Source organism: Rissa tridactyla, chromosome 1 (assembly GCF_028500815.1).
Source record: "Rissa tridactyla isolate bRisTri1 chromosome 1, bRisTri1.patW.cur.20221130, whole genome shotgun sequence".
Classification (NCBI taxonomy): domain Eukaryota; kingdom Metazoa; phylum Chordata; class Aves; order Charadriiformes; family Laridae; genus Rissa; species Rissa tridactyla.
This window is the reverse complement of record NC_071466.1, coordinates 136,918,493-136,933,356: the sequence shown is the minus strand read 5'-3', so window position 1 is coordinate 136,933,356 and position 14,864 is coordinate 136,918,493. Positions and strand designations below refer to the sequence as shown.

The 14,864-nt window shown below is 40.8% G+C and overlaps 1 protein-coding gene across 2 annotated transcripts in view; it reads right to left on the bottom strand.

Annotated features, from left to right (window-relative positions):
- The window catches only part of ATXN10 (ataxin 10), a 108,088-nt gene extending 93,944 nt beyond the window's left edge, over positions 1–14,144 (bottom strand). For both annotated transcript variants that reach the window (XR_008469626.1, XM_054222937.1), the window contains exons 1-3: positions 14,004–14,144; positions 9,842–10,033; positions 6,574–6,656 (exon numbers count right to left, since the gene is read on the bottom strand). Coding sequence is in view for 1 of the 2 variants with exons in the window: in XM_054222937.1 (XP_054078912.1) it covers positions 6,574–6,656; positions 9,842–10,033; positions 14,004–14,128 (400 nt within the window). In the remaining variant the exon portion in view is untranslated. The remainder of the gene's footprint in view (positions 1–6,573; positions 6,657–9,841; positions 10,034–14,003) is intronic.
- Between the last annotated feature and the right edge of the window lie 720 nt (positions 14,145–14,864).

The window sequence follows — 14,864 nt, the reverse complement described above, 5'->3', positions numbered from 1 at the left end:
TTCTGATCTCTTCCTCATTTCTTTCCAGGGATCACTCACAAGGAAATGTGAACATGATTTTTTAGTACTAGATGAACTCCTACATCTTATGATTCAGTGGCTTTTTAACACAGCATGACTTCACCTTTAAGCATTTACAAAGAAATAAAGTATCTTTCTTTGCTCAATAGTGTGATGTTCTGCAGACCTCAGGAGAAAGTTTTTGTTTTGTTATTTCATCAAAGATGAAATGCTTCCATCGCATCTGGCTTTTGCAAGAAATAATATCTCTGGAAACTATATATAGCCTAGGTTCCTTACCTCTTATTTTTTAAGCACTTGCGCACCCTTATGCTTTTTTTTTTTTTAAATCTCTATGAACGAGCAATATTGTTTTTATTTTTACACAGTTCTGAATTCCAAGATTACTTATTGCCATTTCTTCTGCAGAGTAATTCTCTTACACACTGACAGATGAAAAAGCACTTTCCAACAAAGTTTCTTCCTAGAACATGATCATGCCACAAGGCAGAAATTGGTCAAGAGCAATTGTTTCTTCCTTAACAAAAAGAAAATATGCACAATAGCTGATCAGGCCCAAATCAGTTTGAGTACTTAATGAACACTGAGTGAAGCTGAACCCAAGCTATTATTAATTCTGCTGGCAGGCAGAGGGGAAAAAGGCACTGAAGAAGTTTCAGATTCATTGTCGTCGTCTTTACCTGAACAGCATCACAGGCTTTCTCCTCTTCTGCTCAAAGCAAGAAACATTTCTTTATAGCTCCCTTGTAAGTACATGGCATTTGGAGTATTTTCAAAATGTTTAAAACAAGATAGTCCATATTTTCCTACACATCCTCCCCCAAGAAAGGAGGTGTGAGCAGGTGTTAGACATATGATATTCATGTTGCCAAACATCCTACCAGAAAACGCTCAAGTTATAATAAGCGCAGTATTAAAAAAAAAAAAAATCTACATAGAGTTATCTTTCATCACGGCTTTTAAAGGAATGTTTTAAGTTCTGTTCTAAATAGGGTATCTGTAGCAGTTTAACTGCACCTGAACACTTTGCAGAAAATAGGAAGCAAAGTCAAATTCCTGTTCAAGGATTCAAGCTTATCATTCACTACAGTTTGTCCAGCGTTTCTGGATTTCATAACATTAAGAGCAGCGAATGACCTAAACCGTTGAACACCAACTTGCACATCTGGATTCTGATTTTGAATGAGATCTCCAGGAGTACCCATGACATTAACATAAGCTGTTAATATTCTCCCATTAATGCATGCTTATGCAGCTCACCCTGGTTGGTTAAAACCCCTAAAAAACTTCAGAGGCATGGCATCAGCACACCATAACAATAACAATACCCATGCTACTTCGTTTAAAGCTAGCTCAAGTATCACCAGCAGCCTGGCATGAAGGAACGCTGGTGCGATGCTCCGAGCACCCCTCTGAGGCACACACAACAGTGCAGTACGGCTCTGCGGCTGATACGGCACAGTTGCACTTGGTTCTGCTCAGAAAGGACAATCAACTCATTCAGAGAACTTGCACAACAAATTGTCCCACGCAGGGCAACTATCAGGCATTCAATGCCTTTTCATCCTAGAGGAGAGAAAAGTATTTTGGCAGATACATACTTTTTAAGCAATTATGTTGGAATTCAAAGCACATTCTTCAGCATCGGCAATTATTTTGAAGCTGTGAAAAGTTTGAGAAGATCTATGTACAAACAGAAAGATTAAAGCTCCTTCTGTCCAGGATGGGGTGGGGGTGGGAATCAATGAAAGGATCAAATGGGACACAGCCTATTGAATATAAGCTTGCTTCAGAATAGGCATGCCCTCACTGCAATTTATTAAGGAGAAACAAAGCTATCTGTCTTTTCCAGATTTCAGAGTAGGATCCTAAATCCAGATCTCACACTCTGGAATCTGAAGATCCATCATCTTGACAAACTTCAATGTACCTTCCCAAAGGTCTGTTAGATTCTGCTGGAAAGCTTAAGATTTGCCATTGGAAAAAGGAAAAATAAAACCCAAAAAACCAACCCAACAACCAAACCAAGACACATGCTATGAAGTGAAGGAGATTTTCTACTTGGGCTTCTGACAAGGATATTTCCTATGTCTGCTGCAATCCCTAACATACTGAACTACTTCTTAGCTCTTAAGAGATCTGGGTCTGCTTTAAGTTCAGTTAAAGTTCATCTGGCAGCTTCATCAGCCTGCTCCTCTGGCAAGTGTTCTTGGTCTTTGTACCCACAGCAGAAAAAAACCAAAGAAACTTGCTACGGTGAGGCTTTTTTAAAAATTAAAAAAATAACCAAAACAAAAGGGATGTGGATAGGTTATTACGAAAATTCCGTTAAATCTATATTCTGCAGAGACTTAATTTTTTTCCTAAGACTAAAGTAAAAATTTTAATATCTTATTAGCTATTTGTTGGAAGACTGTGGTCTCAAATCAATTAACAAAGAAATGTAATGGACCTTCTTGCACGAAACATTTCCTGCATCTTCAACCCCTATTCAGATTAATTCTGAACTGGGGAGAGAGGCGCAGCATTTCTCATCTTCCCTGTCTTCCCACTAGGAATATGCAAGCTCTGTAATCTAAGAAGTTAAGTACCTCCTTACACAACCACTCACCTTCAGCATTTATAGTTTTAAGAACACTGAGGTGAAGTCCAGTTTTTGGATACTGTCCAAGAAGTGTAGCCCTTGAATTTTTCTCTACTTGACTAGGAAGTTCTATCTCTTGCAGAGAGCAGGAGAGGGGACTACTGAAGCAATAAGAAAACAGCACATTTACAAGTATGTGTGACTTATCTGACACAAATCAGTCTTGACACTGCTCAGAAGAAGGGCTATGAATTGTTAAACACTTCCTAAACATCATTGCCTATGATCTCCCTGCGCTCATCTAGCTGTTGCCTTTTGCTGCGTAACTCCTTAAAGCAGGTTCCCTTCTCTAAATACTACAGAATATGAACTGGACAAGACAAAGTACTACTATGTATTATAAGCAATTATGAGAGGAGAAACTAGGCTATGAAATGCAACTAAAACTAATTTAGGATGTAAGATGGGAGGAAAAGTATGGACAAACAGCTACCTGTAGCAACACCATAGGGAGAGGCCTAAAAACATTCTTTTAATATATGTATTAAAAAGAAAGATTATTATTACAGCGATGGCTGGCTTGCACGTGTGGTTGGAGAATCTTTATATGCCATATGTATGATTTAAGTAGTTATTTTTAAACCTATCTGAAGCCTTAAAGATCTATTCCAGGACAGATATACTAACTCACCTTTGGGTTTTCTGGCCCATTGCCTTTGTGGCATATCATTTACTCAAAACAACAGCTTTTTCCACAGATGGCTGGTAAAAGTACATTAGAAGCACACAGGAATTTAACTAACTTTTTATAGCATATTCAAAAAAAAAAAAAAAAGAGAGAGATATGCTGAACACTTGCACTAGAGTTGTTTCAGTAAATATACAAATACAAATTAACCATGTATATAACACTTGGGCCTAAGATAAACTATTAAAAGAAGTATTTCTCCTAGCAGAAAAGATGCAAAGGAGTCTGGATTTAACTGAATGAATCTTAGTGACAGTTTTTAATTACAGTACCTTGCACAGCACCTCCTTTTTTGCTGCTTTGATCACTAATATATTGTTAGAACATGCAGTTTATACCCTCCTTTAGAGCCATCACGCTGGTCACAGTCACGGCCAGAGAATATATACTTTTTTCATTTTTCAGAATATATACTTATTTCATTTCTGGTTTTATCCATTACAAACTGTACTACACTAAACTTTCCTACAAAAAGTTACCACACCACTCAGAGACTTACCAGTCTTAACAGTTACCAACAGATAAAAGAATAAAAACATACCACAAATCAGGTTAAAATAATTTTTCAGTCTGCATAAAGAAGTTTCAATCATCATCTTCATAAATACAGTAATGTTGGAACTTCAAATTTATTTAGCCTACAATGATTTGCTCCGGGAATTTTTCACAGGGACAGGAACTGAAACATTATTTAGTATTGTTCACTCTGCACTACAGCATTACCTTTTTATCCTTGTATTTTGTTGCTATGGAAGGAACATGAAGGTATTTAAAATACCTTAAGGATATAAACAGGCACCGAGAGGGATCATCAAATCCAAGCAGCCATTTAAAGGAGAAAACGAGACACATATCCAAATGAACAACTTGAAATATTCCACTTAACACCTAATTATATGCTAGAAGAAAACATACATGCTACTGTAGCCTATTGACCCAATTTCTTGTACGGAACATGAGGAGGAGAATCATGAAGCAGAAATAAACACGGGAACATTTACTAATTTCATGGGCTGCTTTTGTTTCAACAGTGCAATTAGACCATAAAGTCTTATTTAGCAATTTGCCTCGCTTTTGAAAGTATGACTAATAATCCACAGTTGAATGTAACTGTTAATTTCTGAGGTACACCCTGCATAAAGGGATGGTGCTCTAGGCACAAAGTTCATCAGATCACTCAGCAAGGAATTAGCATCACTTGCTTGTCTAGAAATTTTTGTTGTACTAACATAAATGGAATACCTAAGCCATGCTCATCACAGATGTTTCGCAATGAGATGAATACCATATACAGTACCAAACAAACCATCTATCATGAGTCAATGCATCAAATACATCAAATTTATAGCTCAACTCCTTTGTTGAATGGCTATGTAGAGTAAGAGTGACAAAACACTTTGTACTGAAATACTGTTACAAACTTTCTGGTCAATGCCCCCTTAATTTTCAATGTCAATAAAAAGAGATTTTACAACATCCTCTGGCTAGGAAAAGGAGTCTGAAACAGTTAATCAAATTACTGGGTTCCACCCCCTCCCTTCTTTTTTGCTGAGTAACATTCACTGCTGCTTCTTCAGATCCCAGCAGCAGGAGAAAAGCATAGACACATATGATAAACCATCAAGGAGGCGGTCAGCAGCCACAGGACTGAAGGGGAAACCTCAGGCCATGCATGTAACCAACAAGGGGTACATCCTGCTCACTCTCTTGCAGATGCTGGGAGGCACCACTGAAAGGTAGTATTCTCACAACACAATTCCTGATGCTTTGAGTAAGCTGAAGGTGGGAAGTCCACTTCCCCAGGACAGCCTTTTCAAGCCTACTGCTGTCATGGACCCTAGCAGGGACAATGTCAGGCTGGACAAAACCAGCATTTTAGTTCCCATCGCTTTTCCTTTTCCCTTACTGGTCCACGAAGGGGTTCACAACTATGCGGCAAGACATTCTTGCCCTCCATGCCAGTCCTCCCTGTCCAACCCTGTGACACAGCTTGAGAGTCACTCCTGTGTGCTATCAGTTCCTCCTCTTTACGGTCATTGAGCAAGTCCTCTTTTTGCCATCTGCAGGGTTTAGTTCTGTTTCTCCCACACTGAAGGACTGTGCTAGCATCAGGGATCCTTCCCTGGAAGAAGGATTCCAGCAGCTGGTGAAGGAGTGAATGCGGCTTAAGCATAATACTATCACATGCCTGAAAGGCTTCATTTTGAGCCAAATACAGGAGCAAAAGGAAAAAAGCAGTACCTTGGACTTCACTATTCTTTCCCAGCTTCATAAAGTTGTCTGAGGGCAAGTTACTGTATGACAGTAGTTTCAAATTGCTTTCACAAAATGATAGAAAGGCAGCAACAGGAACCCAGTAAAAACCTCATCCAAGTAAAGGGATTGAAAAGAAATAAAAGTAGCAAGAGAAACCAAACGTTCCCTACTCTCTGCAACCACAGACAGTAAAGACTGGGGTCCAATGCCCTGTATTAGGCTCCACATGCACACACAGTGAAATGCAGCTTGTGAAGAGATTTACTGAAAATGCCTTAATATCCAGTGAAATAAGCTCATTAGAAATCAGTAGCAATAACCACCATTAAGGAGGAAGGATACTACAGTCAGATTTTCTCCTAACTGCATGAAAAGAAAAGAAAAAACTCATCCATTAAGGAAATGTGAACACTACTCAAATCAGTACTTGGTTCTTGGCAGGTATTACCCTGACTGGCCAGCAACCACAGTACAGAAATGAAAATTAAAAGATAATTTTAAAAAGTCACAGACAAAATTTGTTTCCTGGAATCAGATAAATTATTTCAAGTGTCATCAAAATAAAAAAGGAGTATTTTTACATTTCACTATGTTCACAGATCAAATAAAAAGACAGCAAAATAGCAGAACGTATTTTGAATGGAGGTATTACAGCAACTTTTCCTTTTCACAATTCAAATATCCTGGTTAATTTTAAAGAACTTTCCACATATCTTTCCTTTAACAATCCACAGAGAATAGTTGAGGGGAAAATACGATGGGACTAGACTTGGGGTCGAGATTTTTTTCAAGCAGCATAAGAGAAGGCGTCCCAATTCTTAACTGCAATTCAAGAAACAACTAAGCTTACTTATTAAAAAAAGCATCAGTAAGGTGTCATCATACCACCACCTGGCTCCCCACGTAAAAAAAAAAATCATGCAGACTACGCAGACTATATATTCAACAAAATCCACAGCCTTACCAGTTAATAACAATTCTTCTTTGATTTGTATTCCATGAAGCAATTTGATCAAATGGACAGATGTAGAGATGAGACCCAAGTTCCTATCATTAAATTGGAAAAAAAAAAAATCACTTGATATGAAATACACTTAAGTAAAGCAAAAATGCTTTTCACTGAAGTTAACAAAGTCTTCAACATCTTCAGAAACTCTGAAATAAAAAGTGGTTTCTTCTACTTAACTGTGCCTAACTATCAGTAGCCACACTACTGCCATCAGAAGCAAAAGGAACAGGTTTACTGCATTAGCCTACATATTAATAATTTTGGACACAGTACCTCCAGAGCTAAGTACCCTTTCCTTTCTTCTTGCTAGTCTTCTAAATCAGATGTTAAATTACAGGAATAACCTGCTAATTTTTAAACAGTTTTATTTGTGTAAAAATTTTGCTTTGTTTGATGTTCCAGTGTTCAGGGAAAGCATCAATGTACATTACTTCGTAATAAACTTTGAAGATTCTAAATACCAACTAAGTGATTAGTGACTGCCATTATACTGTTATTTTTCCTCCTAAACATGAGGAAAAACTTCTTTAACTTCTTTACGTCAAGGGTGGCAGAGCACTGGAAGAGGCTGCCCAGAGAGATTGTGGAGTCGTCTTCTCTGGAGATATTCAAAACCCACAAGGACACGATCCTGTGCAACCTGCTCTAGGTGAACCTGCTTCAGCAGGGGGCTTGGAATAGATGATCTCAGAGGTCCCTTCCAACCCCTACCATTCTGTGACAGCCATAAAATGAATAGGGCCAGTTCAAAGGGAAACATACAAAACTCTCAGAGGGAAGCAGGGAAGGTGATGTAATAATTTATCCTTTCTCCAGTGAGAAGGGATCATAGAGAGAATCTCAGAAGGGTTTGGGTTGGAATGGACCTTTAAAAAAGTAAAGCCATTTGGAATGAAAAACACCAAAATAACGCTACAGGTAAAGATCAGCAATCCTGGAGGTAGATAACATAACATGCCAGGATGTGCAAGCAACAGGAATAAAAAATGAAAGTCAAAGAACTCAGTATAAGCAGATGAAGTTTTCAGCCTTAACTCATTTGTACTTTAGTAGTTAAGCTTTTTGAGAAGGTATTAGCCAAGACAGAGTGGCTGAAACTTCGGAACATGGCAATACCGTTTCTACCAAACCTATGCATGAGTTACTTAAAAAAAAATATCATCACATATGGGTGCTGAATAATTGTCTTCCACAGATGTTTTCTAGACAAACATATACTCCTTCTCATTGAGCTCTAACAGAGAAAAAGATACATTTATAAATATATAATACACACATGCACACTGGTATACATACAATCTATTAAAATCAAAACGTTTCCCATTCCTTCCAACACCAAATTTCTTAACAGCACACAAAGCACAGAAACTGACCCTGGAAGGAACAAAGCTTCATATTTCCCAATAGCTTAAAAGCTGTTACACAATCCTTGTGTTTACAATCTTTGCATTCCTTCCTAGAAATAATCGGTTTTGATTTCGATCAAAAAAACCTGTTGTTTGAGGGGTTTTTTTGAATATCTGAATGTTTCACACTTCAACATCAAAGGCACATAATTTTCTTTCCATTTACAACTGTTGATCATTCAGGACATTTAATTCCTAAACAAGTTGTGCATTCGCAACTGTTTCAAATCAACACAAACATATGGCTAATACACAGCGGGCTCAAGGCACCCAGTGTAGTATTAAAAGGAGCATAAATTCTTATGCCGCTACAAAGCCAAAACAGTATCCGATGAGTAACCCATTGAGTCCTTCACTGTTAGAAACATGGTGAGAACTTTCTGTCCACACAGGCCTTCCCCTCCTGCAGTCTAAAGGAAAGTATAATTAGCATCCAGCTTCCAAAATAAGCAAGGCTATGCTAACTGCCTAGTGAGGGCAAGTATGCAGCACAGGTATGACCAGTGCAGAGCACATGTTTGTTTAGAAGCAGGTTGGATATCTGAATTCCATTAGAAAGTAAAAATTAGCTTTTACTTTCTAATGGAATTCAGGTATCTGTAATTAGGTTGTATTTGTCATGCTACTGAAAAGGGCAATCCTACCAACTCCCAGCCATGCAATTCTGTTTCCCCCTTTTTGTTAACTTGAGTAACTGTGGAGCTACAGTAAGTTACAATAAGGAACCCAGTCTGGCTGAATATCCATCCAGCAAAACTTTATAAACAAGCATATAATTTTTCTGTCAGATCAGTTCTTTGACCCACAACACAATCACGAGTGTTAGCACTGCCAGGAACAAAAAGGTAAGAGCCTGAACTTAGATTGACCTTATTCTAAAACTAATGCCTTCTAAGAAAAGTCCTGCAACTTTTGTGGCATTAACAAAATTCTGCCGCAGCACAGAAGTTGCGACTTTGTCCCATGTCAAATTTATATTTAGTTCAATAAACCAAATTTGACCAGTCCTAAGAAACTAAATTTTAAGACTGTAAGACAATTCTTCATGATCTAACAAACTTGTAACAGGGCTTTTTTTGAGAGGTGGGGGGGTGTTTGGTTGATTGGTTTTGGGTTCTTGGCTGGGAGGGGGGAGGGGTGTTTTTGTTGGTTGTCTCTTTTTTTAAAAAAAAAAAAAAAAAAAAAAAAACAACCACCAAACAGCAGGTAGACTACCAAGTTTTCAGTAACTACAGATGGTTGCATCCCAGCCCCTCAATGTTGCAACAGACACAGGCAAAAAAAAAAAAAAGAGAGGCTAAATAACTTAAGGAGCCAGCCTGACTTCTTATTATCCATTAATATCAGTTTACCTATATATGTATCAGGGTTGATACGCACAATTCTACATGCTATACTTCGCCATGAGTACGAGACAGATCTAAATGGACCTTAAAAAACGCCATATTAATCCTGTAACTGATAATTAAGACTATTTACTTATTCATTATGTTATCCAAAAAAATTAAAGAAACGAAAGAGAAAAAAGGATAGTTCTACAGTCAGACTTCAAACGGCTTACATCATTTGCATAATCAACTCGTACTAAGGACACAAACACTTTGTTCTATTATTCAGCAGTGCCCCCAACTCTGACCTACAAATAGGTCAGCTATTTTTGTTCCTTGCATACTTCATTTCAAGTGATTGCATCAAGCAGGAAATACCAGTTAATAAATCAACTAACACAGCAGTGTAAAATAAGAATCTCTATATAAAACCACACAAACATCAGAAGGTTATATTTTTGTATGGGTTAAAACGGATCATAACTATACCTCATGACATGTTGATTCTTGGCACACTCAACACAGGCATTCCTCAGACATCTGAAACACTCAGCTATGAGCAGCAGGCAGGTGTCTAGATCTACCAATTCACAGGAGTCCTTGTAGACCTGCTCAATTTCATTTGAGGCGCTCATCAGGATTTCCAGAAGATTCCGAAATACACTTTCTTCTGCCATTTCTCTGAAATAAATAAATTTGTAGTGAACAAAAAAAAGTGTGCCACTGTCAAAAAGCATCCTATTATGGCAGTTATGCTTCTTATTGTAAACCCTAAGATGTTTCTGCATCAATCTGTAACTATCCTTAGTATACAGGGTCTTTCCAGTAGAAAACATGTATGCACAAAGTTGTCCCACTAGGCTTTTCATAAAAGAGGCTGTGAGGGAGGTGTGTTGTTGCCTTAGCATTCCTATAGCTTTCCAACAGCTCTCTGGAATCCAAAAACCAAACAAACACAAAGTGTCCCTAATGCATACAGACAGCACGATTATACATGACACTGCATGTTGTTTTAAGAATCAGGAATTGATTTAGCTAATGAACACAGTTTAGATGTTTAACACTAGATGTTTCAGAAGAAGGAGGCATCAAAAGCTCCATTATAAAATAGCCTGCCACAAATTTCAACAGAGGGAGAGTCATGAAGAACACCTGTGGCTGCACTAGCATCATTCTGAAGTGTATGAATTAAAGCCAAAGAAGGAAGTCAACTCTGTCTACTTCAGCAGAAAACTACACATACAAAAAAAAATACCATGCCACTTCTTAGAGTATCAAGACCTAGCAAAACAACACTACAAAACCATAAGCACACAGACAGCTATTACACGAATGGATAAGAGAGCTGATGCTGCTGCATCAAACTCCCCAGGAACAAAGCACACATCTGCAGATGATCTGTTACACAGATACACAAAATGTTTCCAAGCTACAGCTATTTACACACTCTCTCCCCTGATTTTATGTTCAGAAAGGAGATGAGGGCAACACAGTACTTTTGATCAGAGTCAAAAAAAGGAAAATCCGGACACAGCTTCCTTGAATCTTAAACAGACTTGTACTCAAGATCAAACAGGAAAATTAGGATCTGAGACATAAGGTTGGGAAAAACCTGCTAAGCTATAAACAAAAGATAGTGGGATGAAATGGAAAGTAATATTCAACAAAATACCTTCTCACAAAAAACTTTTCTTAAAAGAGAACTTAAAAATTTCATGATCAAACATTAGTAGACGATACAATATTACCTGTGTTCTGCTAATTCCTCAAATGTCTAAACGTTTGCACAATTAGAAATTTTACCTACCCTTCAACATAAGGGATCGCTTATGCGATCACACCTCCATAAACCAAGCCATTGTAAACAATACCATTAAATTACTCTAACAATAGGTATCAGATCTCCAGGAAATACGTATTTTTTCTACAACCTCACAGTGGATCAAGACCAACACACTTACACAATCTCCAGCTACGTAAAAAAACCCCACACAACAGCATCCATGAGAATTATCAACAGGTATGGGAAAAAAAACAACCAAGCTACATTTTACAGAGGTGTAATACTGAGGGGGCAATATACCAAAGTGGCAAAAAGACAGACTGAAAGCAGACCTGGTCCTCAGTCACAAAGAAAACAGTGGAGCTATATAACCAGAAAAGATTGGAATTGGTCTGCAATTCTTCCATAACCTTTCCGCTAATCTTTAAATATTAATTTATGAAGTTAGCAAGGAGCCTCTTCAGAAGCTTTCAGGAGAAAAAATACCTTCTATTATAACTAGGCCTTGACATTCATTACGAACTGCTCTCTGGATATTCCAAAAATTTCTGTTCCCTATGTTTTGTTGCTTAAGACAGGATGTTCACAATTTGCTGCTGCCACCTGTCCTTGATTTCAGCATCAAGTATTCTACAGAAATAGAAGAGGAAGCAGAAGCAAAGTGTACAACAGCTGAGCCCTCAGACAAGGAAGACATGCACAATTTCCCATTAAGTCAAAACAAAGTTAGAATTCACGTATCCATGCCAAAAGGAAGACTACTGTCACTCCTTGTAAGATCTAAGTACTTGATTGCTAAAAATAGAAACTAAAAAAAGATAACTTCCTAGTGAACACAGAGTTAAAAATATTAATGTAACCCTGTTCAAAAGACTAGCGCTCCAAAAATCATGAAACTAGCCGGGAATTAAGAGAACAACCCAGAAGTTTGCAATTCTATGTTTTAGGTACTTACACCATTCCACTCCTTTAGGCAGAGTACATAAAAAGCCTTTAAAGTATTTATCTTCACAATATTCCTAGTATTCCTTCCTTTTGTAGAATAATAACGGAAGCATAAAGAAATTGGGTCATCCAGTGAGCACTGGGTCATCCCAACTGAGCACTTCCAGTGCTCAAAAGCACTGGAAGTCTCAAGTAAAGCACACAGCTGAATTCAAGCCTCACAAATTCCATACCAGAATCCCGTAGTTCAGGCATTATTTTACTCACCTTATTTGGTTCTGAATTACAGACTATCAGAACTCACATTTTTAAATTGTTTCCACAAGCATTGAACAATCAATCACGTCATAACAAGAGAATTGTAACTGAATACCACAATTTTAAATACCAAACATCCATTGGGTTGTGTCTTCTGGTTCAACAGCACCAATGACAGTATTTTCCACAATTGGCAAATTCATTGCCAAAGTTGCTCTCAGATCCATTGTGTCATGTCCTATAGGATATAAGCTAACACTACAGCCTTGTCTTTCTGGAAGGGGAACTACAGTGTCTATCTTCCAGACCACCTGCACTCATAAAACTTGGCTATTTTGGGGAATAGCTACTCCTCTGTCAGAGTGGCAGAGGTTTCAGGGAGAAAGGCAAGAAACAGGCAGAAAAAGCATCAGCATGTAAGCCAAAAATATGCACAGGTCCTCTTCTCTTCTTAGAAAAATTGAGATGAACACCAGAAGGTCTCCTGTACACACAAAGCTCACAAGGGAATATTTGTAAGCACATCTTCCTCCCTGCCCCCAACTTTTAAATATGAGTTTAATCAACAAAAATAGTATTGGGAATTAAAAAAAAAAAAAAAAAAAAAAAAACACTAAAAACAACACAACTTTATGATAAAAATTTTGATTTCTTCTTTCTTAGGTGTTATAACCTTCAAACAGCTATTGCTAGGACGAGTGAGCCTGAGCTTCCCACCAAACTACGCTGCCTCCCACCTTCCAGGAGAATGTAAACCACTACTGTATGTCCTGTCATGCAACTGAACCTCTGCATGCCCAGCCTCTGCCAAAGCCTACAGTGTTGTGTGGCACAGCAGAGGTTCCCCCTGACCTTACAGGAATAGCGATGCTCAACACGGGCTCCATACCTTCTCCGGTAACCACATGCTTTCCCTCCTTTCCCTTAAAGCCACTCAGGGGCATCCAACCTTTCCTCCCACTGAAGCCACGGCTGCCCATCCTGCTGCACAGCACGTGCCCTGTCCACGAGACCCACAACCACCGCCCTCATCCCAAGGCCTTACCCTCAGGCGGGCAATAAACTGGCAGCCAGCAAAGCCTCATGCAGGCACGTCTTACCCATTTCTTGCCTCCGCAGATGGCTCACCATGGCCTTCTGCCCCACAGCAGCTATTCCTACAGCTACAGCCCACCTGAGCATACCTGCCTATAAGGGCAACTGTTACTGTCATCTGCGACTGGGAGAAAAGCAAAAGCAGAGCTTTCCTGCCTGCCCCGAGCCTGCCACAGGGATGCAAATGCACTGCCAGCTCCCCGTGGCACCCCAAGGGAAAGGAGGGGAGAAAGGACAGGTCGCCCCCACCGGCCCCGGGCCCCACGGGTGACCCCTGGGTCCCACACGAACAGCCCCCGGGGGGGTGAAGCGGGGGGGGCGCAGCGGGGGGGCGCAGAGACTTCACAGCAGTAACCGGCGGCACCCTGCGAGCACTGCGGGCTCTTTCACTGCAGACACCCGGAGGGACAAGACTGCCCTCGGAACGTAAGCGAGCCCTGCCCGCCGGCACACGGGGGAGCAGGCGGGCCGCCGCGGGGACCACCCAGGCCCGCCGTCCCAGCCGCTTCCCGCAGCCGGAGCTCCCTCCCCCGGCCCACGTGGCCGCGGGCGGCCCCTCCTCCCCACTACCTGGGCTGCGCCTCCCGGAACAGGCCCGCCAGCCCCCGCACGCTCTCCAGCCGGGCCTCCGGCGCGGCTGCCATGGCGTGACCCAGCCGCGCCGCCGCCGCCGACAGCGCTCCCGCCGCCGCCATCGCCTGTCCCGGCGCGGCCCAGCTCCGCCCCGCGGAAATGGCGGCGCAGCGCGGCCCGGCCCCGGCGGGCGAACGGGCGGCGCGGGCGGCGCGGCGCGGCGCCCCGCGGGAGCCGGCGGTAAAATGGCCGCCGCGCCTGTGTGAGGGGTGCGCAGGGGGAGCGTTCGGTGTCGTGCCTCGCGTGGGGCCGCCAAGCCTTGACTTTACGCCCCATCTCCCTCGTGAAAAACTTCGGCTTGGGGACAGCTTTCAATTCGGCCTCCTTCGGCAGGCTCACAGGCTGCCCCTCGACTGTCCTGAGGGAGCAGGAAGAAGGCCGGCTGCGTGCCACAGGCCTGGTCCTTCTCTTCGTCCAGTCTGCTTTAAGGAATGCTTGCCTCTAAATGGTCCAAATAAGTATTTCGGTGTCTTCTAAACATACATATGAAAAGCTAACATACACACATCGGGGGAAAAAAAAAAAATTAAATTTCCCGTGGGGCTTTGAGCAACCTGGTTTAGGGCGTGGTGTCCCTGCTCATGGCAGAGGGGTTGGAATTGGGTGATCTTTAAAGTTGTTTCCAACCCAAACCATTCTAACTAATTGTGGCCAAGTACTCTAGAAAGCCTCATTAGACTGGAACTGAACTAAATTTACCAAAGACAGTTGAAGGAACCTGAAAGCAATGCCTCCAACAGGAAGCCTATGGCAGGAAAACCTGCCATAGCGTATGGCAGGAAAGCGTGTGGCAGGTGA